The sequence below is a fragment of the Dendrobates tinctorius genome, unplaced genomic scaffold (assembly GCF_039654945.1).
Source record: "Dendrobates tinctorius isolate UK_male_01 unplaced genomic scaffold, ASM3965494v1 ptg000159l, whole genome shotgun sequence".
Lineage (NCBI taxonomy): Eukaryota > Metazoa > Chordata > Amphibia > Anura > Dendrobatidae > Dendrobates > Dendrobates tinctorius.
The window spans coordinates 12,905,548-12,933,085 of record NW_027361826.1 but is presented as its reverse complement, the minus strand read 5'-3'; the positions used below and the strand labels follow the sequence as shown (position 1 = coordinate 12,933,085).

At 44.5% G+C, this 27,538-nt stretch overlaps 1 protein-coding gene across 2 annotated transcripts in view; it reads right to left on the bottom strand.

The window, feature by feature from the left end:
- LOC141052331 (target of Myb1 membrane trafficking protein-like) overlaps window positions 1-25,708 on the bottom strand; it is a 140,348-nt gene extending 114,640 nt beyond the window's left edge. Inside the window, exon 1 of one of the 2 annotated variants that reach the window (XM_073549546.1) lies at window positions 25,552-25,708. In XM_073549546.1, coding sequence (XP_073405647.1) covers window positions 25,552-25,603 — 52 coding nt within the window. In that variant the 5' untranslated portion in view covers window positions 25,604-25,708. Of the gene's footprint in view, window positions 1-24,878; window positions 24,957-25,551 lie in introns of those variants that run through there. The other variant, XM_073549548.1, reaches the window with a different exon arrangement.
- Between the last annotated feature and the right edge of the window lie 1,830 nt (window positions 25,709-27,538).

Sequence of the window (27,538 nt, the reverse complement as noted above, 5' to 3'; positions counted from 1 at the left end):
ATTGACTACAGGAAAGATGTATATCTTTATACCATGTTAGCCAGTAGGTAGAAAAATATTCAGAATTGAGAGTCCTCAGTGGTTGATACCTTTTAATGGCTAACTGAAAAGATGGTAACACATTGCAAGCTTTCGAGACTACTCAGGTCTCTTCATCAGGCATAGACTAATACAACATCTGAAGCGTCACATATTTATGCACAACACAGCACAGAAAAAATGCAATAGATGAGACAAGTGACCTGAAGCAGAATTATGATTATGGGAGAGGGAGAAACATAAATATTGGACCAGTTCATAGATAAGGAGTCCGGATGTTTTATGGTCTTCTGATTGGGGTCTCCTAATGTGTTGTGATGCCCCCACAAGGTCTTCGGAGCAAATTCCTTAATTGATGTAAAAAGACATAAATCCATGCGACACATTCATTCCAGCATTGAGAGTGTCAAAGGTCGTCATAAATGTATACTCACAGACTCTTCTCTCTCTCTGAGATGTGAAGTTACCTTTCAATACCAGTAATTTCATATCCATGGTGCTGTTGTGATCAGGCATACAAAAATGTTTTGCCACAGGTAGATCCATTCTTTTTTCTCTTATTGTGTGACGATGAGCATTCATCCTTGTTCTAAGCTTTTGCCCTGTCTCCCCCACATACAGACCCCCAGCTGGACATTTAGTACAAATAATTAAGTACACCACATTAGATGTAATGCAGCTGAAAGTACCTGGGATCTTGTAGTCCTGATTTGAATTGGGGATCTTTATCGTGTCTGTGGTCATTATAAATTGACAGGTTTTACATTTTTTCTGGTTGCAAGGAAAGGTTCCTCCAGCTGTAGGAGAGGACAGGGAGCTTCTGACAATGATGTGTTATGATGAGTCACCGAAGGAGGAAAAAACAAAATACCAGCTAAGTCCAGAAAAACCAGAGAGGTTGGCAGCTATCGGATTGCAGACCCCTGAACCTATCCACAACAACTAGCAGTAGCCGTGGGGGGTTCCTACGGTGCCCTAGACCCCTCGATCACAGCCGGAGAACTATATAGCCTAAAGACAGAAAGGGGAAAAACTAATCTGCCCCAGAGCAGACCCCAAAGCAACAGGCAGCCCCCAACATATAATGACGGTGAAGCAAGATGAAAACACTAACACAGATAGAAAGATAGGTTGAGAAAATGATGGGGCCCAAGCTAACTACATAGGACAGGATAGGAAAGCTGCTGTCTGCCATCCGCAAAAACCCTATCAAAATGAGCCAACCGACTGATAGGAAAAACAAGCCCTGAAGTTGCTAGGCATCAAAAGACTATATCAGCACTCAGGTATATTCTGAAGACAGAGCAAAATATAAACAGATCAGAGACAAAAATGGAATTCAGCTCACCCCCGGCCGGGGATGGCAGAACTCCCAAAAAACAAGGCAAAACAAAAACAAAACTGAAGAGTACAAAGCAGAGCAGAAAAACTTAGCTTTGAGATGCAGGAATCAGACTGGTCTCCAAGAATCCAGCAGGAAAATCACCAGCCAGGAAGAAGGGCGTCGGCAGCCTTATATCCAGTCCTCAATTCCAGCCACCCAGTCATCATCTAGCTGCCCAGGTGTTTGGTAATCAGTCTCACTACCTTCCTTCACTAGAGGAGGGAGTTCATCAGACCTCAATGGTGAAGGGAAAAATGAACTCACAACAATGATGCTTCTTAGATTTGGGGGCTGCCTAAAGCACAGTAGTGGGGGGTCTGGAAAAATGGATTTCAACAGTTTAATCAATTTCATCCCACCATCAATTTAACACTCAACTACTCCAGCACTGAGATTAACTTTTTGGACACCATCATTAAGCTAAAAAACAATGAAATAGAGACATCCCTGTATCACCAGAATGTCAAGGAATCACCTGCTCCATTACAAAGCTAAAGAAGAAAATAACCGGGTGCCTCTAGTAGTCACCTACAACCCAAATCTGGAAGTGCTAAGGGGAGCTGCACGGAAATTACAACCTTTACTACAAAAAGATACCCGACTACAATCCATTTTTCCAGACCACCCACTACTGTGCTTTAGGCAGCCCCCAAATCTAAGAAGCATCATTGTCAGAAGCTCCCTGTCCTCTCCTACAGCTGGAGGAACCTTTCCTTGCAACCAGAAAAAATGTAAAACCTGTCAATTTATAATGACCACGGACACGATAAAGATCCCCAATTCAAATCAGGACTACAAGATCCCAGGTACTTTCAGCTGCATTAGATCTAATGTGGTGTACTTAATTATTTGTACTAAATGTCCAACTGGGGGTCTGTATGTGGGGGAGACAGGGCAAAAGCTTAGAACAAGGATGAATGCTCATCGTCACACAATAAGAGAAAAAAGAATGGATCTACCTGTGGCAAAACATTTTTGTATGCCTGATCACAACAGCACCATGGATATGAAATTACTGGTATTGAAAGGTAACTTCACATCTCAGAGAGAGAGAAGAGTCTGTGAGTATAAATTTATGACGACCTTTGACACTCTCAATGCTGGAATGAATGTGTTGCATGGATTTATGTCTTTTTACATCAATTAAGGAATTTGCTCCAAAGACCTTGTGGGGGCATCACAACACATTAGGAGACCCCAATCAGAGGACCATAAAACATCCGGACTCCTTATCTATGAACTGGTCCAATATTTATGTTTCTCCCTCTCCCATAATCATAATTCTGCTTCAGGTCACTTGTCTCATCTATTGCATTTTTCCTGTGCTGTGTTGTGCATAAATATGTGACTCTTCAGATGTTGTATTAGTCTATGCCTGATGAAGAGACCTGAGTAGTATCGAAAGCGTGCAATGTGTTACCATCTTTTCAGTTAGCCATTAAAAGGTATCAACCACTGAGGACTTTCATTCATTACTGACTACCACTTTTTTGTTCTTGATTTCTTTTAGTGTTTCTTAAAGCCAGAAAGTTGCCATTTGAATTGACTTTAGTTTTGTGCCATGTCTGTGATCTGCTTTTTTTCTGCAAAATTAAACAACTGAATGAACATCCTCCAAGGCCGGTGATTCCATAATTTTTGCCAGGGGTTGTAGTCCTCCATATTCAAGAGCTCCCCCCACCCCACCACTGATTGGCAGCTTTCTGCCTATGCACAGTGTACACCGAAAGCTGCCAATCAGTGGTGCAGGAGCTTATATACAGAGCTGTGCATCCAGAGAAATTGTACATAATACTGCAGCAAGCAGCTCAGTAAGCGACATCTCTGGAATCAGGTTCTCTGCCCATACATTACGCTACTCTTAGATGGGGAAGCAAAAACTTGGTGATAGATTCCCTTTAAAAGCAGTTATCTCACCTAGGATATGCAATAAATGTCTGGGTGTGGGTCCCAGAGTTGGGGCATGCATCTATCTCCAGAACATCAGCCTCCCGGATCCCTTGTACTGACTGTCATCCAACCAACAGTGAGTGAAAGGTGGCGGTGCACTCGGTAGCCCTATCCATTTACCACTATGGGAGTGATGGATATGCCATTGTATGACTGTATTCAGAACCTCTAGGGCTAGGGTAAGCCAACACATATGCCGACACCTCTACAGTCGTGTAGAATAGGACTTTTTTTTTTTCAACACTAAACTTCATCAACATGCACAATACACACATCTAGCGTTCCAAAACTGCCACAAAAAATGCACAAAAGCACATAAAAAAATGTAAGGAAGACCTGCTTTTTTCTGCAGCTTCTTTCCTGCCAAGAGATCAGGTTTTTCTGCAGAAAAAAGAAATGCAGAAAAAATGCCTTGTGTGAACTTAACGTTACAGGGAATCTGTCACTTTTTTTTGGCTTGCAGCTGCCGGCATAGACATCGGGGGCTTATCTACAGCATTCTGTAATGCTGTAGATAAGCCTCCGATGTAACCTGAAAGATAAGAAAAACACGTTATATTATACTCATCGGGGTGGGCGGTCCGGTCCGGTGGGTGTTGCGGTCCGGTCCGACGCCTCCCTTCTTCATGCGATGACGTCCTCTTCTCCCGTCCTGTAATGGCTGCGGCGCAAGCGCACTGCTCTGTCCTGTTGAGGGCAGAGCAGAATTCTGCAGTGTGCAGGCGCTGGACCTCTCCGACGCCTGCGCACTGCAGGACTCTGCTCTGCCCTCAACAGGACAGAGCAGTGCGCTTGCGCCGCAGCCATTACAGGACGGGAGAAGAGGACGCCATCGCATGAAGAAGGGAGGCGTCGGACCGGACCGCAACACCCACCGGACCGGACAGCCCACCTCGGTGAGTATAATGTAACTCCTTTTTCTTCTCTTTCAGGTTACATCGGAGGCTTATCTACAGCATTACAGAATGATGTAGATAAGCCCCCAATGTCTATGCTGGCAGCTGCAAGCCAAAAAAAGGGTGACAGATTCCCTTTAAAGGGGTTGTCTAATTAGCTAGTGTATGACAGTGTTGCTTGTTAACGTGACAGAATTGCAGGTAATCATCTGTCTGGATATTCAAGTGGAAAATCTGCAGCTGAATACATCCACAGCACGGCAATTTCTGATTGGGGACAAAATCTGTTGCGGAAAACAAAATCTGTAACACGTCTCAATTACTAAGTGCTGTGAGACAGACAGACGGAGGCCAGTATCTGGGTCCTTTGTAGTCCATCATCATGTGCCCCTATGTGTCAGTGATATAAGCTGCTGGTTTGTAGGTGGTACTGGCCCCCGACCACCTGGGCCCCTGTGCAGCTGCATAGGTTTCACCAGTGGTCTGTCTGCTCCCGATTCCAGGTACACATTCACGTCACGGTGCCTTAGTGGTATTACTGAAGGAAATTTTTAGGAAATATTGCTAGGATAAGTCCTTGTAGAGCATCATGTAAGTGATATCAGGTGTGAGTGGAGCGCCCCCCCCCCCCATTCTGGAGCCGTCCGCTGCTTTATAAGAGGGACTAGAAGCTTCGTATGGGATGTTATAAGGGAAGGTTCACCTTTGAACACTATATTACATTTTACAAGGCACTAATCTATAGGAAGTGCTATATACCCCTGTAAATGCGCTTCCCATATTGTGCAGCTCGTGTTATTGACCAGAGCCACATTCACACTGACGGTTACTAATGGACGCTGTCTCTCTATATGTAAGTGTATAGGGGACACCCAGGGGCGGACACGTCATTGATGAAACAGGGACCCAAGAGGTAGGGGGGCCATTTTTACAAGCAAAGCAGATGTAATTTTGCATCTTGTAGTGAAAAGGGCCCAGATATTGTTCTTGCACAAGGGGCCCTTCTTCTCTCTCGGTCCGCCAGTGGGGAGACCTATCAGTCTAAGGGACTGGGGCAAGGAGAAGCCAATGGAGACCTGCTGTAGACGAGTCATCGGAAAACAAGAGTGCCTGACTGGCTTTTCAAAGTAGGCCGCAGCGATTCAGAATAACACATACACGGCTGCCATAACACCGCCAACGTCAGATTCATGTATTGTGGGCAGCACGAATCCCTTGACAGGTTCCATTTTAAATAGGTTGTCTCATAAAGAGATCCCATGGAAGTCACCTACTTCCTGACTGCCATCTACGAGCATAAGGCTGCGTTCACATGAGCGTATAGAAAAATGGTCTGATTTTCATGCAGAAAGAATTTTTCATACCAGCAATGAATATAGATTTGGAAGACCACATCCAGTTTCCTTTGTTACTAACTGCCATGTATCCGTAAAAAGCAGAAATATGGAAGAAACTAGTGAGTGCTGCCATTTTTTTTCTTCACACACATTAATTATGTGAAAAAAAACTGTCACTTGAACAATCCATCTGAATAACATTGACCTGAGTGCTATCAATGCCGTGGTGTGAACACAGCCGAAGAGTGAGGCGGCAAGTTAGAGCAGCGGCCGCTCTGAATGGCTGACCAGTGACACAATATTTCCCTGTCAGTGGTTGCTGCAGACCGGCCACAGACACCCCAAGCGATGTCAGCTGCTATAGCGTGACCATGATCCACTGACTGATGGACCGGTTACAAAGCGAGAAGTGGGCGCAGTGTGGAGACCAAATCCGGAAATTTTGCTTCCATTTCCACTGCTCTTCTTATACTGTATTCCACATGGCCATATAGTTTCGGCCTTCTTCACACATCCATGTCCATTTTTCATCCATTTGCATCCCATTTTCTATCGACTATGGGTCATCTCTCTTTCTTGTAAGAAACAAAAAAAGGATGGAGGTTTCCTTAATAGTCTCCTAGGTTTTTTGCGCGCTCATTTCTTGACCATCTCTAGATCATGGGTCTGATGTGAATAGCCGTACAGAAGACTGACAAGACATGAAGGTCAAACAATGACACATGAATAAGGTTTAATCCCTATTCCTTAACGGGAAGGAGTTGTCAAAAAAATTATTTAAGTCAAGTTTTTGTCTTGTATGTATATTTTTTTTTCTATTTTGGGCATTTTTTTTTCTATATCATGCACCATCTTTAAGAAAAAAAATATTTTTGTTAATTCATGAAGAGTTTTCAGCAGGTTCCCTATCATCAGAGGGATGACTACAATAACAGGCAACATCTTTGTACAGCGCTGATAACACAAGATCCACCAATCACAATAAGCGATGTCACAGCGGACCCTACTCCTCTCCCTTCCTTCACATTTACTTTTCCGCACACTCATAATACCCTTCAATTAAAAAGATAGAGTCATTGTGGCTATGTGCATGTGTTGTTTCCTGAAACAACAGGAAGTTACAGGCTAGAACAGTCCCAGTGGCCAATGATTTTCATGATTTCTTTTTTAATTTTTAATATAGATTGTGATAGGCAAAAAAAGTTTCCAAAAATGATTATAAATGCCCTGTACTTGTTATACGTTTTATGCATTTCTCTATGTGTTATATCAGTTGTGATATGCATGAGTGCTGCAATAATATACATTATATATTTTGTATTCATTTTACTCATTTACACATGATAATAGCTTATTATATACTCCAAGTTTTTCAAAAGAAAAAAAATGAATTTCGAAAATTAAAGAAAAAAATTTTTCAGTAGTGAAAGCAGCTAATTAAATATTAATAACACAGCTTGGTGAAATCTCTCATGAAGTCCAGGAATTTGGAGAAAACAGTGTGCTCCCGTCAGAACAGTGCACAAACCATGTAACAGCGGCCTACAATTGCACAATTAGCCGACACTCCAGAGAAGTTCCTTTTATGAGATCACACCCCTCAGTTAAAACAGTGAAAATTCTTCTTGTGAAACAACCTCATCATTGTGCAACTGGTTACACAACCTAATAAGGCTGAGCAGTATCTGCCCATAACATTCAAAAACTAAGAAATTGGGAGCAGGGCTGTGGAGTCGGTAAGCCAAACCTGCGACTCCGACTCCTCAATTTCCCTTACACCGACTCCGACTCCAACTCCGACTCCACGACTCCGACTCCCACATATATTGCTTATATTTAAGTGAAAAATTTATTGTAGTACAATGTGAACATCAGACATTTAATCATTTCTATGATCCAATAATCAAGATATTTAGATAGAACATATCTATTTATTGGAATACAACTTTAGAACACAAAAAACTGTAATAAATTGTAAATATGTAATACACTGTATACATGTACATATATACAGTACAGACCAAAGTTTGGACACACCTTCTCATTCAAAGAGTTTTCTTTATTTTCATGACTATGAAAATTGTAGATTCACTCTGAAGGCAACAAAACTATGAATTAACACATGTGGAATTATATAATTAACAAAAAAGTGTTAAACGACTGAAAATATGTCTTATATTCTAGATTCTTCAAAGTAGCCACCTTTTGCTTTGATTACTGCTTTGCACACTCTTGGCATTCTGTTGATGACCTTCAAGTGGTAGTCACCGGAAATGGTCTTCCAACAGTCTTGAAGGAGTTCCCAGAGATGCTTAGCACTCGTTGGCCCTTTTGCCTTCACTTTGCGCTCCAGCTCACCCCAAACCATCTCGATTGGGTTCAGGTCTGGTGACTGTGGAGGCCAGGTCATCTGGCGTAGCACCCCATCACTCTCCTTCTTGGTCAAATAGCCCTTACACAGCCTGGAGGTGTGTTTGAGGCCATTGTCCTGTTGAAAAATAAATGATGGTCCAACTAAACACAAACCGGATGGAATAGCATGCCGCTGCAAGATGCTGTGGTAGCCAAGCTGGTTCAGTATGCCTTCAATTTTGAATAAATCCCCAACAGTGTCACCAGCAAAGCCCCCCCACACCATCACACCTCCTCCTCCATGCTTCACGGTGGGAACCAGGCATGTTGAGTCCATCCGTTCAACTTTTCTGCGTCGCACAAAGACATGGTGGTTGGAACCAAAGATCTCAAATTTAGACTCATCAGACCAAAGCACAGATTTCCATTGGTCTAATGTCCATTCCTTGTGTTCTTTAGCCCAAACAAGTCTCTTCTGCTTGTGGCCTGTCCTTAGCAGTGGTTTCCTAGCAGCTATTTTACCATGAAGGCCTGCTGCACAAAGTCTCCTCTTTAGGCTACTTTCACACATCAGGTTTTCGGCGTCAGGCGCGATCCGGCGTCGTGCCGGAATGCCGGATCCGGCAAATGTTTTGTAAAACCTGATGTGCCGGATCCAGTTTTCTGCCGGATCCGTCTTGTTCTTGACAGACAAAACCGGATCCGTCTCATCCGGTTCATCCGTTTTTCGACGGATTACGCCGGATCCGGTTTTTAAAATTGACCCTTGTGGCCTTCCGAACGGGATTGGCTACTGGAAAACTATATATAGCATGTTCCTACAGCCCTTCTTTGACAGGTTGTAGAGGAGAAAGTGCAGGTTGGAGAGAAGAGCAAGTTACTGGCGAAGATGGATGTTGTCATTGGAAATATTACCACTAGAAGTTCTGTGACGGTTTCAGTAATGAGGGACAATTTTGCACTATACTTTATGTCACCTCAAGGCAGAGTACACTGGCAGGATGACAGAGTGTGAAAGATTTGTGCCCTAACCAAACTTGTGTACCTTCTGTACCAACAGTATATACCTTTGCCAACCAAAGTTGGCTATCTTGTCATGGTCTTACTATTTTTAGCTTTAGGCCACAGGTGTGTACCTGGTTGTGTTTTATGCAAAGTATTTCACCTTTTAACAAAAGTTGTGTACATTGGTAGGAAATCACCAATAATAAACACAACTTTTCAGGTGAAATACTTTGCTTCAAACACAACCAGGAACACAACTGTGGCAAAAAGCTAAAATTTACCCACAGTTATATACCTGGTTTTGAATACCTTTTTACCTTTTAAATACCCTGTATTTAACCTTTTTTTTAAACATATTTCGCCGCAGAAAGAAATGACAGACAACCAGTGTAAACAATAATTTAACTTTTATTTAAAATATTTTTTTTTTGTGTAAACTGTTTTTAAAGTTAAAAAAACTTTTTTAATAAAGGTTTGAAACCAACCAAATGGGCATTTTTATTACAAAAAAAACATTATAACTCGGTGTAGTGTGGGGTGGAAATACTGCTGGAGGGGCTGCGGGACACTTGGACAATGGGAGTGTGGAGAGAGGACTGGGATCGTGGTGGGGAAGGAACAGTTAGAGGTGATGGTGTGGAAAAAGCTACAGAATGGGTGGACATGTGGGAGGCAGAAGAGGTGGTGGGCGGTGGAGTGGAGGGTTGGGCAGGGACTGTAGGAGCAGATGATGTTGATGGAAAGTTGTATGGGGAAGGAGTTTGGTACGGGGAAGGAGTTTGGTACGGGGAAGGAGTCTGGTACGGGGAAGGAGTTTGGTACGGGGCAGGTTGCTGGAAGTGGGGAGATGTCTGGTACTGGGGAGGTTGCTGGTACTGGGAAGGTTGCTGGTACTGGTGAGGTTGCTGGTATGTAATAGGAGGGGGAGGATGGAAAGTGGCTGGAGGGGGTGCAGATGTAATAGGAGGGGGAGGATGGAAAGTGGCTGGAGGGGGTGCAGATGTAATAGGAGGGGGAGGATGGAAAGTGGCTGGAGGGGGAGCAGATGTAATAGGAGGGGGAGGATGGAAAGTGGCTGGAGGGGGTGCAGATGTAATAGGAGGGGGAGGATGGAAAGTGGCTGGAGGGGGTGCAGGTGGAGGAACTACAGTGGTGGGAGGTGGAGGTTGGGAGGTAACCTGCTGTAGAGCACCGTGGCACGAATGCATTACATGCATCTGCTGGGTAGGAGATAGTGTTGCCATGCGCTCCACAACAGACCTGAAAAAGGTGTGGTTTGGCGAAGATCTTGCTTCTGAATGCATGGTTTGCAGAAGTGTCTTCACCTCCAGAATGCTGGAGTTGATCTGCTGAAAGCCTGCGGAGATTTGCTCTGACAAGACTTTTAGACAGTTCTGGAAAGATGCATTCAGATGCAAGAACTCTGGCGCATAACTCTTTTCCTGACCCCTCTGCCGCTGCCGCCCAGTACCCGCAGGTGTACTAGAGGTGGCAGGGGCAGAAGGGTGGGGTAAAGGGAAAGCGATCTCCTCACCAGCAGCTTCATGTAATATAGGCGGCCACGATGCTCCTGTGCTGGTGGATGGGACAGATGGGTCGAATGTGTGGGAAGGCTGGGAAGGTGCAGATGTACCGGGGCGGTCGAAGTGTCCCTCGGTGCCGGTCTCCTCAGGGATCGCCTCAGAAGGGTTCAATCGTGCAGGCTCCCGAGTGCTGCTCACCGTGCTGTGGAATAAAGAGAAAAAAAAAACAATTAAAATACTGACATGGTATGGCCCTGGCTGAAAAAAAAAAGTTACATCTAACATTTTTTTTCACATGTGGTGTGTAATATTTACCTTCTAGTGACCATTGTTTCCCGGAGGAACGACAGGGCTTGTGCGTACTTGTACTTGCTCCTGCGTCCTCCAGATCCACTCGGGGCCCGCATCTCTTTATTGAACTCCTTCTTGAAACGATCCCTCACAGACCGCCACCGATTCACAATTCTGTTCCCTGAAACGAGAAAGGAGTGGTTAGTATACAACATCAGTGTTTCACAAACTCCAGTCCTCATGGTCCCCAGGGGTCATGTTTTCAGGATTTCCATAGTAAATAGAAATCCTGAACACATGATCCGTGGGGACCACGAGGACTGGAGTTCGGGAAACACTGGTTTACATCAAGCAACCGGTACTGTATATACTTACGCTCTTTAATCTGGGCCCGAACATCGAGGTCCTCCCAGCGGCCCACAAGGAGCGAACAGATTTCCTCCCAGAGTCGTCGGGTAACGATAAGGTCAGCGTGGCGGCGGTCAGCCATATTCCAGAGCGGCTCCCTTTCTCTGACGAGATCGATGAGGTGGTCCACATCGAGTCCTCCATCCTCACCGTCAGAGTCGGGAGCACGCTGTGAAGGCTGTTAAAGAAAAAGACAAAAATAACATAATTAGCCTCCACAAAAGAAATGAAATAAAAAGTGCAAAAAAACAAAGCAAAAATATTTATACTTACACGCTGGTGACCGCCGCGTTGCTGTCGCCGACGACCCTGGGAGGCACTGCGAGGACCTCTTGGCCGAGCACCAGATTGGGAAGACTAGAGAAGAAAACAAAAAATGTTATGTCTTTGGATGTAGGCATTTGTTTGCTGTGTGTGTTCTGCAGAACATTGTTTTCTATGTGTTGTGTGTAGTGTGATGTTGTGTTTCTGCGTTTGATGCAAAAAACTTACCAATTGTGAGCCCACTCCAGGTGTCTGTCCACCCCTTCCTTCTTCTTCTGGGAGCTCCTCTTCATCTTGTGAATCCTGTTTTGAAATAAAAGGCAATGAATAGACATATATTACAGAGATGATGGATTTTGGAAATAAAAACTTACCGTCAAACGCTGACGATGCGAGGGAGGGCTCCCAGAAGATGATGTGCTGTCTTCCTGGTGGCCACACTCCATGCCTGTGGGTGGTGTTCCACCTGCTGCCATTGCTGCTGCTGCTGCTGCATCTATTGGGCGGCTGTTGAATAAAGAGAAACAAAGGGCCAATGAATATCTTGATATTCAATAGCCCTAGTTTGGAGGAATGGGGGGATTTGATAATTACCGTCTCTCATCTGCTGCTGGCCTCCCCTCCTCAGCATGTTCCATTTGCTGCTCCATTTGGGGTGGTGGTGGTGCTGATGGTGCTGCAGTGGTCTCCTGCCTTCTCCTGCTGCGCTTGGTTGCTTTCTTGGGTGGCATGTTGGGTGTGGCTGTGGGTCCCACTGTCTTGCTTTTATATATGTCTTGTGGGCAGAGCTACTGAGCATGCTCAGACCAAAAAAAACGGATCCGGCCACCGGATCCGGCTTTCGCCGGATCCGGCACATTGCGGCGCTCATAGGCTTTCATTGTGTGAAAAAGCCGGACGCGGCGCGTCCGGCTTTTACGCCGGAGACAAAAAAAGTTACAGTAGCCGTTTTTTCCAGACGCCGGATCGCGACACATTGCCGGATCCAGCGAAAACCGGATGAAACGCATGGCCATCCGGCGCGATCCGGCGCAAATGCAAGTCAATGGGGGGGAAACCGGATCCGGCATTGCATTTCGCCGGATCCGGTTTCTGTCAAAAGCGCCGGATCGCGCCTGACGGCGAAAACCTGATGTGTGGAAGAGGCCTAACAGTTGTTGTAGAGATGTAAAAATACAAAGAAACAAACACACACCGGCGCTACAAATACACAGTCAATGGATAAGCTGCTGGCACACCTGGCAGATTAAGTGTGCTATCTGCCACTAAAAAAAACCAACTGCAACTAAACTGGAAGTGGCCGCGCTTAAACACTGTGTGATAAATTTGTGAAGCAAACTGAAAATGATAATGAAACTTAAAAGACAGACATTACTCACTGTTGCGGAGACTGGCTGTGGCTAAACATATTGCTCTTTGAATCATGAATGTTAAAAAGAACAGTCTCTGAACTGGAGCAAAACCAGGGAGCGTCCTCCCGTTTGCAAAAAGAAACAGCTCCCCGCAAGGGAGCACGTCCCCCTGAGCGGCAGACAGCCACGGCCGATGGCGCCGCCGAACAGTAGCGTGGTGAGCGAGGGGCGTGACTGGCGGGGGGCGTGAGTTGTGGGTGGTGACGTCACCAGTCCGTGCAAGACGAACGTGTGCAAGGGCCAATCCTGACACGTTTCGGGGGAACCGTCCCCCTTCCTCAAAGGTATGGATCTTGCACTACCGCCCACACTCTATATACCCCTGCCTCCACAAAAAAAAATGACGCAAACATATCCCATTATATGGCATAATACCCTCAGACTGAATATTACTAAAAATCAATAAATAACTAAACTTTATTAAGGTAAAACAATTTAAAACCAGGTGCAGACTACTTAAAATCAATTATATTACGAATAACACAAACTCCACGCCCCCCAAAATATTTCAGTTTGTAATTATAATTCCAACAATAATTAATATCCAAAGGGACAATCCTTCTTAACTACGGGAAAGCAAGGAGAGATCTTTTTATTATTATTAATATAGAAAAAAGAACCCTGCATGCAAGGGGAGAAATAAAAAAGAGACAATATATAAATAGATCACAAAGCATAAAGTTCAATTTCATGATTAAGCCCATTTGGCACCAAACTGTCCAGTATAAAAATCCACCTAGACTCAACCCTCGACATACTCTTAATGTAATCACCACCCCTCGGATTTTTTCGAACCTTTTGAATGCCAAAAAAGGTGGACCCCATACCTGTCTTGCCATGTTTCTCCACGAAATGGCGAGACAGCGGATGTCCTAAAAATCCCTTAGAGATATTGTCCAGGTGTTCTTTTATTCTCTCTTTGAGTTTTCTTTTCGTACGACCAACATAAAACTTATTGCAGGGACATTTTACTATATAAATAACCCCCGTAGAATGGCATGTTAAGTTGTCCTTAATATGGAACATCTCAGTTTTTTCCATATTCCAAAAGGTAGTCTGCGTGACTCTTGTTTTTCACACGCACACAACATGAACAATTGCCACACGGGGTAAAGCCCCCAGTAATGTTGGAATGTTTCCCATTTAATATATTACTGCCATTTATCAAACCCTTCTTCTGGGTGGGTGCTAACAAATTGCCAATATTTTGAGCCCTTCTATAAACAAACCTGGGTTTTTCAGGTAAAAATTCACCCACCAATTTGTCTTTCTTTAAAATAGGCCAATATTTCTGAATGATCTTAGTAAAAAATCTGGGATTATTGTGAAATTGAGTAATAAAGGATAGTATGCCAATCTCTTGTTTAATATCCGGAATATCCAAGACCTGTTTCTCTCCATTGATCATCCTGCTCCTAGAAGCCGATTTTGCTACATGTCTAGCTCGATCTACAATGGATACATCATACCCTTTCTCCACGAATTGAGCTTGTAAAAAACTGGCTTCAGTATCAAAATCACTATCCTTAGTACAATTGCGTCTAATGCGCATGAATTGGCTCTTTGGAATATTTGAAAGCCACAAAGGGAGGTGACAACTGTTCATATGAATATAACTATTACAATCCACCTCCTTATGGTAACATTTGGTATAAATGGAGTTATTTTCCACAAAAATATTAAGATCCAAAAAAATTGATATTGGTGGGACTGATACTAGAGGTAAATTCTAAGCCAAACGAATTGTCATTAATTTCCTTCAAAAAAAGAGTCTAAACTAGTTTGAGACCCCTGCCAAATAAAGAGCACATCAACAATGAAGCGCCGCTAATATAATAATCCATCTCTTAAATGGCCATTATAAAAAATATTAGACTCCTCCCACCTTCCAACAAATAAATTTGCATAACTTGGGGCAAATTTTGTACCCATAGCCGTGCCCCAAGTTTGCAAATAAAACTGATTGCAATAAATAAAATAATTATGTTTTAAAATAAATCTCATACTATCTACTATAAATGATATTTGAATGGGGTTGAAAATTTTGAATTTGTGAAGAAAATAGTCAGCAGCATCACACCCTTTTTCTTGGTCAATGACAGTGTACAAGGACTTAATATCCAAAGTACCCAAAAAACAATTGTGAGCCCACTTCACCAATTCCAAACTTTTGATAGTATCTCTGGTGTCCTTTAAATAAGCCGGGAGCCTAGACACACAAAGTTGTAGATGCGAGTCTACATATTCTGACAGATTTGCAGTAAAACAATTAATCCCAGAGACTATCGGTCTTCCTGGTGGATGGCTGGGATTTTTGTGAATCTTAGGGATGTGATAAAATACCGCTAAACTCGGTGTCCTATTATTAATAAAACAGAATTCTTTTTTATTTAAAATACCCAAAGCTTTGCCGCTTTGGGCCAAAACATCCAGTTTTTTTACAAAATGAGAAGTAGGGTCACCAAATAATTTTCTATACGTGACATTATCACTGAGAAGTCTTAATGACTCCTCATGATAACTTTTGCGATCTAAGACCACAATACCTCCCCCTTTGTCCGCCCCTTGAATGACAATATCATTATTATGCTGAAGGCTAACTAAGGCCCTCTTTTCTTCTCCAGAGAGATTCTGAGGAACAAATCTACGGTTCCCATTCTTCATTTTTCTAATATCCATAGAAACCAGCGTCTCAAATGTATGAAAAGCATTGGAATATTCACTAATAGGATTAAACACTGAAGGATTTGCTAATGATGTATGAATATACTCACTAGGGACCGTACCAGATGAATGGAGACCGGCCATTTGTTTTTTTTTTAAATATTTTTTAAGAGCCAAATTCCGAAGGAATTTTTTCATGCTCACATATAAGTTGAACGGAACAGGCTCTGTGGTTGGAGCAAATTTTAAACCTTTTTGGAGGAGGGATTCTTCTTTAGTAGACAAAGTATATGAACTAAGATTAAAAAATTTTTGACTATGACTGATTATATTCTTTTTCTTTTTGGTGAGTTTCCTCCCTCCTCTCTTACCACGCTTGACTTTGTATTTCGGACCTGAAAAAAATTTGAATTAATTTTGGAAGTGCCTCCCTTCTTAAAAAACATTGATCCTTTATTCAAGTTCTTTAAAGCTTGAGTTTTTTTACTATTACCCAGATTCCTAGGTACCACATTTTTAGAACCCAAGAATCTTGAAAATGGTCTTTGTGTCAAAGTGTTATGGTTCAGGGAATTCCCCATTCTGCTTCCCCCTTTGCCTCCAGGCACCTCCCCGATGGATGTCCTGGAGGTGTCCGTCAGAGGGGGTGGGTCTCTGCCCGTGGCTGGAAGAGGGCCTGCTCTACACGGGGTATCTAGGTTTTCACCCCCTGACAATAAGGGCGAAAACCTATTGCTGATAGGAATACTGGTATCCGTAGGTGTATAAACATCTAGCACTCGAGTGGTATGCCGTGAGCTAAATGGCCCCTTCCCCCTAACCACGGGAAGTTCAGGGGTGTCATCCTGTAGCTGTTGGCTGTCTGCTGCTCAGGGGGACGTGCTCCCTTGCGGGGAGCTGTTTCTTTTTGCAAACGGGAGGACGCTCCCTGGTTTTGCTCCAGTTCAGAGACTGTTCTTTTTAACATTCATGATTCAAAGAGCAATATGTTTAGCCACAGCCAGTCTCCGCAACAGTGAGTAATGTCTGTCTTTTAAGTTTCATTATCATTTTCAGTTTGCTTCACAAATTTATCACACAGTGTTTAAGCGCGGCCACTTCCAGTTTTGTTGTAGAGATGTGTCTGCAGCTAGAACTCTGTGTGGCATTGACCTGGTCTCTAATCTTAGCTGCTGTTAACCTGCGATTTCTGAGGCTGGTGATTTGGATGAACTTATCCTCCGCAGCAGAGGTGACTCTTGGTCTTCCTTTCCTGGGGCGGTCCTCATGTGAGCGTTTCTTTGTAGCGCTTGATGGTTTTTGCCACTGCACTTGGGGACACTTTCAAAGTTTTCCCAATTTTTCGGACTGACTAACCTTCATTTCTTAAAGTAATGATGGCCACTCGTTTTTCTTTACTCAGCTGCTTTTTTCTTGCCATAATACAAATTCTAACAGTCTATTCAGTAGGACTATCACCTGTGTATCCACCAGACTTCTGCACAACACAACTGATGGTCCCAACCCCATTTATAAGGCAAGAAATCCCACTTATTAAACCTGACAGGGCACACCTGTGAAGTGAAAACCATTTTCGGTGACTACCTCTTGAAGCTCATCAAGAGAATGCCAAGAGTGTGCAAAGCAGAAATCAAAGCAAAAGGTGGCTACTTTGAAGAACCTAGAATATAAGACATACAGTATTTTCAGTTGTTTCACACTTTTTTGTTAATTATATAATTCCACATGTGTTAATTCATAGTTTTGATGCCTTCAGAGTGAATCTACAATTTTCATAGTTATGAAAATAAAGAAAACGCATTGATTGAGAAGGTGTGTCCAAACTTTTGGTCTGTACTGTGTGTGTACATATATATATACATACACATACACACACACACTATGACTTATCTCGGCTAAGATAAAGCCTAGATCCTCAGGCTACATTCACACTATGGGCGTAGCCAGGATCAAACCGGGGGGGGGGGGCAGAACCTCATACTGTTCCGCAGAATTTCATACTGCACACCTCAGCTGCTGCAGAACCTCATACTTCACACCCCTACACTTGAAAATAAAGCCTGCACCTTAAGAAGATGTGGCGATGAATGCAGTCTATTAATTCCAACTATCAGTTGATGTTACTGAAGACGAGCAATGCCTGTCCTGGGCGTCCTTTTGGGCGGCTATGAAGTGTACCTGACTGGTGCTAAAAAAAGGAGTGTTAGTCTGTGTGCTATCCGGCTTTCATTCTTTTTGGTACAGATAAGATATGGATAGACAGATATGGATAAATGGATATATAGATAGAGCAGATTTCTAATTTGCTTTTGCTATTGAAAACATTATCTATGAGCTCAAAAACCTTTCAGGTGATGCGGTTTTTTAAAAAGCTGATCTGCTTTTGCAACTGAAAAACGTATCCTCAAAAAACGCAGGAAAAACGCTGTGTGAATGTAGCCTTAGATCAGGAATAGAACAGTCATTTATAGGACATTTCATAACTTTCCCAAATTCCTATGAAAAAATATTCAGCACATTCTGCATTGAACTACTGTACCCAATTTATTATATATTTTAGGAGTCGGAGTCGGTCCATTTTATACCGACTCCAACTCCACCAAAATGAGCACCGACTCCGACTCCACGACTCCGACTCTGATTCCACAGCCCTGATTGGGAGTGCTGACTTCAGATGTGTAAATCAATTAGCATAATTTTCTGAAACACAACATTTATTTTATACAAAAATTACACACAATAAAAAAGGAACACATGGGCAAGAAATCAGGTGTAATACACAAAGCATAGTTTTTGACAAATTATAAGAGAGGGGAAAATATAATATAGTAATTCTATGTGCCTAATAGCCTAACCAACCAGTGATGTAAGTCCCATATGTTCATGAGCTAGCCAAAAAAGCAATGTACCAGCAAAGTGCATATGTATAAGAACTAATCACCAATCATATGAGTCCCATAAGTTCATTAGCTAGTTGCAACAACATACAAGCAAAGTGCATGTGCATGTAGATCACAGCAAAAACAAAAATGCTTACGCATGATAAAGTACATGTGCTGGATCCCAGGGAACAGCCCAGACACCAGTTTGCTTTTTCACAGGGGTAGATTGCAAAACGTGCGTCGGGGCTGTCCCATGGGATCCTGCACTTGCACTTTATCATGGGTAAGCTTTTACCCATGATAAAAGTTTCTGTCAAAGTACATCATTTTAGCAAGAAAAAAAATGAGTGCAGTTACAGAGGTGCATAAGGGTGTGTGCACACGCTGCGGATTCTGATGCGGATCCGCAGCAGATTTAGCCCTGCGGAACCACAGCAGAATCAGCTGCATTGTACAGTACCATTAAAATGAATGGAAAATGAAAACCGCAGTGCAGATGCTGCGGAATTTTCCACACGGATTTGCTGTGGTTTCAAATCCGCAGAAAGAATTGACATGCCAATTCTTTCTGCGGATTCCGCTGCAGTTTACCATCTGCTCCATTGTGGAGATGATAAACCGCAGGGCAAACCCGCAGATAAACCGCAGTTCTTCTGACCTGCTGATTTACCTACGGATTTTACTAAACACGCGCGGAAAAATCCGCAGACCACTCCGCAGCGTGTGCACGTACCCTAATGGAAGTTCCACACTGTGCGATCATCATCAATCCTTATACAACCCTTATGCTCAGTGCAAAAATTGCAACTTTTTTGTGTTCCTTCAGCTGTAAGCAAGTCACATTCACACGACGATATAAAAACTGTCATTGTTGCATAGTTGTAAAGTGATAGGTTTCTATTCACTTCCATTAAACAGAAAAAAAAAAAAAGTTGCATAATGTGAATAGAACAATGGACACAAGTAGACAATCTGCCTCACACTGAACTGCTGAACCTAATCTAAGCAAACAATAAAGATAAAGCAGAATATAATGGCTAGAGACAGACCTCAGCTGTAAAGTGGTAGTCACACATAGCAATCTCACTAGTGAGATCGCTGCTGAGTCACAACAGCGATCTCACCAGCGAGATCGCTATGTGTGACAGCGATCAGCGACCGGCCCCCCCTGCCGGTATCGCCGATCGCTCCAAGAAACCTCTGGACATATTTTTCGTCGCTGATCTCCCGCTGGCCAGCACGCATCGCTGTGTGTGACAGGCGGAAGACCAGCGATCAGCTGTAAAAAATAATAAAAAAAATAAAAAATATAGTTATTCTCACCATCCTCTCTTTTCACGCTCCGGTCCCAGTAATCCTTTGCGAGAATGACCACGAGACTTTGCGCTCCCTCGAGACCGTGACATTCTCGCCGTCATTCTCGCAAAGGATTACTGGGACCGGAGCGTGGAGAGAGGATGGTGAGAATAACTATATTTTTTATCTTAATTCTATTTTTGACGTGAATATGGCATCAGCGCTAACGAACACAGCGATGCCGCGCGCTCGGCATCGCTGTGCTAATCACTGGTGAAGCTGTCTGTGTGACAGCTCACCAGCGATCACATAGCGACTCACCAGCGATCCTGACACGTTGATATCGTTGTCGGGATCGTTGGTAAGTCGCTATGTGTGACTCCAGCTTAAGAAACTGCTGGTACTATGTGAAGATGAAATATTTGCTTTGGGAGGTGCATTCCTGAAGTGTGAACACTGAGAGAAAAGTAAGTCACCACATCCAATTTCCATAATTGTGGACTTGCATATTGGGTGTATGAAATAAAAGGGGAAAAAAATTACGCTGAACAAAAAAAGAAAATTTAGTTAATGTGGAAAGGCCCCTTTACATTTAGCGATGCACCAGCCATCCTGACCACGATACGACCCGGTCAGGATCGCTGGTGCATCGCTAAATGGTCGCTAGTGAGCTGCCACACAGGCAGATCTCACAGCAATGCAGCAGCGGTTGGCGGTCGCGCTTACCTTTTCACACGCAGCGATCCTGACGTCCTCCCGCCCGCGTCCACACGTTGCTCATCGGCGCCAGCAGGAAGCGCCCGACGAGAAATGGACCCGGCCGATCTCGCGCGATCAGCAACAGACAGCGGGGGAGCCGGTCGGAGTTAAGTATCACACATAGCGATATCGCTAGCAATATCGCTGCGGCGTCACAAAATCGGTGACGCTTTAGCGATATTGCTAAGCGATCTCCCTTAGTGTAAAGGCCCCTGAAGGATAAGGGGTATTGGTGGACTAGGAGATGACTATCTGATGGCTGAGGGTCCAACAACTAGGACCCCCCATCAATCCCGAGAACTGGTGTTCTGAAGAGCCACATGTGAATGGAGTGGAGGCTGATCTTGTGCACTGTTGCTCCATTCACCCTTACTGGGATGGCCAGAGATCGCCTGGAGCTGCGCCCGGCCGCTGTTCAGCACTCCCATAAAAATGGAGGAGCGGCATTCAGTGCTGAGCGAACATGTCCGGATAAGGTGTTATCTGAGTATGCTAGGGTGCTAACCGAGTGTCTTCGGCGCACTCGAAAAGTATGTTCGAGTACCTGCAGCTGCATGTCTTGGGCCTGGCTGTTCAACAGCTGCAACAGACGTAGGGATTGTCTAACAAACAGGCAATCCCTACCTGTGTTGCGGCTGTCGAAAAGTCACGAGACATGCAGCCACGGGGACACGAACATATTATTCAAGCACTCCGAAGACACTCTGTTAGCACCTGAGCATGCTTAGATGACACTTTATCCGATCAAGCTCGCTCATCAATAGTGGCAGTGGGCAAGATCGACCTCCACCCCATTCACACAGGGCGCTTTAAAGTCCTAGTTTTTAGGATCGGTGGGGATCCCAGCAAACAGGAAGCTCAAACTTCAAAATATCCCTTTAAGATCTATGCTTCCCGACACAGGGACTAATTGCTACTAAAGTTTTAAGTTAGATAAAAAGTCCCCATGGCGCCATATATACTTCTCTTTTCATATCAATGGTCATCTTGCCATAAAATTTAATTTGTGCACAATGTTGGAGGCTAGTAAAAAGATCTAAGAACAATGGGGATATGCAGGTAACAACAAGATGCCGCGGCGGCCATTGTCTGCTCTGTCTGTGCACGCCGCACTAATGTCCTAAGCGGTTCTGCTCGCTCTGTATCGTATAGGGTATATGGTGCATGGATGCGTCCATAATACAGTCTGGGTCGGAGGCTGCTGCGGACACATTGCTATCACTGCCATTACCCTCAGTGACCTTTGTAACAACCACAATCCTCACTGGTGGAATAAGCCAGGAACACAGCTACTTCTATTAAGTGTGGAATGTGCGACACTAAACTCCTGCACTCACTTGCAGTGCGTATGAATATAAATCCTTAATACTTAACTGGGGTAGTCGCTATACAAAAAAAAAAAAAAAATGCAGGCACAAATGTGCTAAAAATAAAAAAAATGGTAGCATACGTACATATATTACAGCTCCTACAGTACAAACCCCTCCAAAAGCAATGCTTGCTCCATCCAGAAGTCAGAGGACTGCTGCAGCGATCAGATGATTAGAATAGCACGTAACTAGATATTTTTCTTATAAGGTACTCTTCTAGTGACCTGAGCGCTGCAGTCAATCACAGGCTGCAGCGGTCAGCTCACTTTATATAGCCGACGCAGACCTCTGGATCGGCCACATAAAGAATTGTAAAGTTGAAATGCCTCCCAAAGTTCTTTAATGGTGTTTAGTGATCCTTTATGGTGATAAAAAAAAACATAAAACCGCGTGAAACACTGTCACATTATTTTCTTGCCATTATCTCCTGATAAGAGAGAGTATGAAAAGAACATAGAAATTAAACCCCACGCATCACGAAAATAAACGTAAAAAGTATTTAAATATGTGAACTAGAACATTTTTTTACAGCATTTAAACCGCAAGAATAAAAATACCCGAAAATGTGTCTAGTCAGGAACGGGGGGAGGGGGGGGGGTAACGGGCCTGGTCCTGAGGACACTTTATATCGCTAGCCAGACTTTATATAGTAAGAGGGACGTACAGGAGGGGTTATTGGTACTTTTTACCTGTTATGTGCATTGTGCCATCTTGTACACGTCATAAACTACCATAATAGCGGTTACAAAGCAGCAGCACAATGCTCCGCACAGAATAATCAGGTGTAATGTAAGCGAAGACAAAGTCCAGAAGTCTCCGCAGCAACTGGCACATGCAAATCCATTACCGAGCAGCTGCCATAATTACCAGCAATGCCCCACAACAGCGCCGGGGACTGACGGGCAAAAACAGTAGCACACAATGACATACTGCAGCACTTCCAAAGGGTTAAAGCCATCTGCAAGATGCTCTGCAATTAAAAGGTTTATCCAAGACTATTACACTTTTTTTTTTACTATGGGTCTAAAAACTAAAAGAAAGGTAGTTGCTAAGAGGCCACCACCTGCCTGTTGTACCCAGCACCGGCTCAGAGTAGTCACTGACCGCTCCTGCCGGCGATTAAGCTGCTCCATGTTAACAGAGTAGCTCTTCGTCTTCGAGCTGCTCTGTCGAAACGACGTGAGGGCTGACATCACTGACAGCCGGCTCCTCAACAGAGCAGAACGGATAAGAAGCCACTGCTCTGCCGACATGACGTCAGTGGAAGCTGCTAAGTCACCGGCAGGAGCGGTCTGTGAGATGGTGACCTCTCTGTACCGGCAGGGATCAGCGTCGGGAACAACAGGCAGGTGGTTAGCAACTACCTGCCTGTTAGATCGAAGGTATAAAATAAAAAGAAAATTATATAGTCCTGGGTAACCCCTTTAAGAAGATCTCAGCAAAACTACAGCACCGGACAAGACTGATACTCTGCTTCCCCCACCTTACACCAAGCTTCATTGAGGCAGGAGTGAGGGTCCTCCATCAGGAGGGACTGATCCTCCAGTGTGCACATTTATCATGTGAACCAGCGAGACAACTGACAGCTAAGTGGTCTCTTCATATATTACTATTGCTTCCCTCCTGATGAAGCTTATATATAGGGGAAACGCGTCAAGTGTTTAAGCAAATCCTATTGAGTGTGTTAGCAAACTATATCTGGGGTATGGTCACTATTCAGCAGGTCCATGGTGTAATTTTAATAATGACCAAGGTGATAGAAGTTGTTGGTATCACATGGATCGGTTACAATAGCCTTTAGTACCTCTATATTGATACATATATACAGCCATAGGAGTGTTACTATACGGTGCTGATGGTGTAGTCTATACACCACGCTAATACTGGTAGACTAATATCAGTGTCCTGGAGCTCACGGTCTGTATATTGCTGTATACTCTATTAATATTTCTGTAGATTACAGGTCTTCCCTACTTTGGACCAATTCCACATTTTCCCTTCATGATTTTTTTATTGGCTGTTGTCACCTCATTGATTGTGCTAGTTGGGACAGAAGGATCAGTCGTCGGGAGTGAGGGCGCCACTTGCACATACATAGTGTGCCAACCTCCGCTGCTAGGCAGGGGCGAACGCAGGGAGAGCCCCCTACTAGTTTGAGTTGGTCAGTTTTAGGAGATTCCTCATGTAGAATATCCCCATTTGCACCCTGCACTTTATTATCTTGGGGTCTTTTTGCATTTAGAGATAATATTCTACGGCCATTTTTGCCCTATACCCCCTACCCTTAGTATCTGTTATAACGTTGGTTACACACTTATATCAATGTACTCTGGACTCCCTCTCCAGGGTCTTGTAGGGCTAGGAGGGACAGCCGCTGAGGAGCGGGGGCGCCAACTGCGCAGGATAAAGGGTGCCAACCTCCGCTGCTATAGGACACCAACCTCCACTGTTATAGGACACCAACCTCCGCTGCTATAGGACACCAACCTCCGCTGCAAGGCAGGAAGAGCACAGCAAGCTGAGCAGGGTCCGCACTGCCGACAGGCTCTCTTTCAGGTGTTGTCTATTTGGGGTTATGGGCTCCTAGTCTGACTTTTGTTTGATTCTTTTGCTACCTGTATAATAGATTTTTGGGGATATTACATTATTGTATGTGCTCAGAAACATCATAAAAAGTCCAATTACTCCATACAGTCAGTACAGTGCACCATGTCGGACCCTCCACTACAGCAAGCCCCTATCTGGGCAAGACACGAGTCCTATGTGAGCCAGCACATCCATCCTGGGACATAACAGTCCAGCTCTCAGCAGCCCCATAGTGACGCAGTGGTGTGCGCCATTCTAATGGGCAGAAGTGTCCCGCCCCGCGATCAGTGCTGACCCATCGATCTATAAGTGATCGCCTCACCCAGGGATAGGTGATAAGTCCAGCCTTGGCAGACAGAGAAAAGGGCCCTGTGCAGGAACAAAATATGGGCTCTCTGCAGTCCAGCAGCTCATCACAATGCACAGTTCCATGTTTTGGGGGCGGTAGTGGCCTCCTTACCCTCCGGGGCCCCTGACTTCTAGATGCCAGAATATCCCTTTAAGCAAAGCTAAATATGTGAATAATATTGTCACACACGATGCGATCTATCCGAATCTAGCCCCTTAGTAAGGTATCCTCCTCATTCATTATAACGTGTGACGTCCATTAATCATGCGACCGCTGCAGCCAATCACTGGCACGTGACCTCTGAAGCGATGCGAGGATCTGTGACACATCCTGACCACAGGATCACGTGACAATGTAGATGGCCGCAGATCGTTACTTTACAGCATTCCCTTCTATGGGGTGAGAAGTCCAGAACGCCCCCTTTACCCGATGAGGTTTTTCTGATTTATTACAGGACAACAAGCCGCAACCGGCTGAGCACAGAACGAGAACTAACGACTATTGCCACAACGGGGAAGTGCAGCAGAATGACTGACCCGCCCACCCGGAGAATCGTCTACACCTCATTGGTCACTCATCCAGCCGCACGGGTCAGTCTGTGCACTGATTGGCCAGCCAGTTAGCTAGCTTGCAGTTCATTGGTCAGACGGGCCCTTTAACCAGCAGCAATAGGCTTAGCCCCTATTGTTAAGCAACTTTTCATTGGCTGAATGGAAAAGAGCAAGTGGCCGTCCAGCAGCCGCTTTCGCGGTGCACTGTACACGTCTGTGCGCTCAGCACTCACCGATCCGCTGTCCCACCGGGGTCCCAAACGCGTTACCCAATAGGAAATCCATGGTTCCAAGCCGGTGGCTGCGACAGCTCCTCGACACCAGGCAGAGCTCGTGATACGAGACGTGATCACATGACACCAGCCGACCTCCGTCCACCACGCCCACTCCCTATGACGTCGTTCTGTCACGCTGCCTGGCTCCGCCCCAACAGGAAACACGTGTCCAGCCTGCTAGTCAGTCAGTCAGCTGAGCTGCTGCTGCGGGGTGTGTGGCTCACGGCGCTGACCGTCTCAGCACTTGTAGTATATTTTTCCCTCCTGTCTCTTCAGCCCAGTAGTGTCTGTGTTGTGTCCTTGCGGCTTCCAGCGCTCTGCATACAGACCTGTAGTAGCATTAGTATGTTCTCTGTTCACATGTAGCGGTTTTGATGCATTATTTTCGTAACTGAGCACAGATTCTGACTGGAAAACTGCAGCTGACGTTACATGTCTTTTTGGCGCGGTTTTTGATACCTCTTGGTGAAAATTTCCAGCAAGGCTGTGTTCACACAGTGTAAACGCTGCATTTTTTCTTCTGCTTTTTCTCCTCACATTTTCTGCAGGTATCAGTTCCATAATGCACAAGAACAATCTTTTCTGATTATTGCTGTTTTTTTTTTTAATGGTTTCCACTTGTTATGATGCGTTTTTATTGCAGGTTTCAAGCAGACGTGTGTGTATATATATAGAGAGAGAGATATAGATTTTTTTTTCTACCCTATAAAATTCCACTGCATTTCTTACACGTGCTTTTATTTTAACTCCTTATTTTCTTTTATCAGCGTCGTCTTTAGACACAGTGGTCAGGCATTTTCAGGAAATGCCATCAACTTTGTATAGCTAAACAGCAAATTTTCGCCGCAACAAAAAAACCCGCAGCATGTATGCTATATGTGAACACGTCCTGAAACGCTTGATGTGATGCCTTCTAAAAGTAAAATTAAGATAAATGCACCAAAGGACAAAAAGCACAAAGCGGAGCTCACCCTGTGACTGGCAGTGTGCTGTAAAGATGCTGCATGTGAACGAGTCCTCGGGGTTAGAAAAACAGGCGCTGTAAGAACGTGATGCTCGGGCTGTGCACAGCATCCGCAGCAGGGGCTCCGCAGTGACACCACAGGTCACGTGGTCAATAACGGTTGCAGGGGCGAGCATAGAAATCATGGGACCCCCCATCGTAAAAGTCCAAATTAATCACCCCCCCTCCAACTTTACGTCCCAATAATTAATGATTCAGTGGAGAAGCCAAATTGCACATGGGGGCATGCCGCCTAACTTTTAAATATCCTCTTAGCTTAGAATTGTCCTTATGTCTAGAGATGAGCGACGGTGCCTTTCTCAAAAGTTGACTCGAACGAAATCGGCCGATTATTGTGAAAAGTCGGGGTCCGACTGAAACACGAAACCCAATGCAAGTCAATGGGGAAGCAAAGTTGGCAGGGAGTGGAGGACAGTAAATACACCTACATGCCGGACCGCGATTTTAATGTGCGCAAAATCTCTCTCCTCTCTCTCAGGACCCTGCACATCTCGTTGCCCACAGTGTACGTCCTTGCTCATTGGCTGAAAAAAAAAAAAGGCATGTGCAAGCATTCTGTGAAATCCGACTTTGACGCTCAGGTCGACGACTGCATGGCCGACCTCACGCTGTGGTCGGGTTTCGCTGGGTGAAACGAGACTTTGGCGAAAGTCGGCGACTTTTGAATCTGACCGACCTGTTTCGCTCAACTCTACTTATGTCTTCTCTGCAAGGAGAAACGCCCTGCCTTAGACCTCTTGTCGTAGACCTCTCACCTAGACAGGACAGTCCACCACACACACAGCATGATGCCTCTACTGTGCCCCTCCAACATAGCAGGCTGTCCCCAACCAGTATGGTACCTACACAGTCCCACTCACACAATATCATGTCCTTATAGTACCCCGAAACAGTATGATGCCGCCCCACTCAATATGAAAT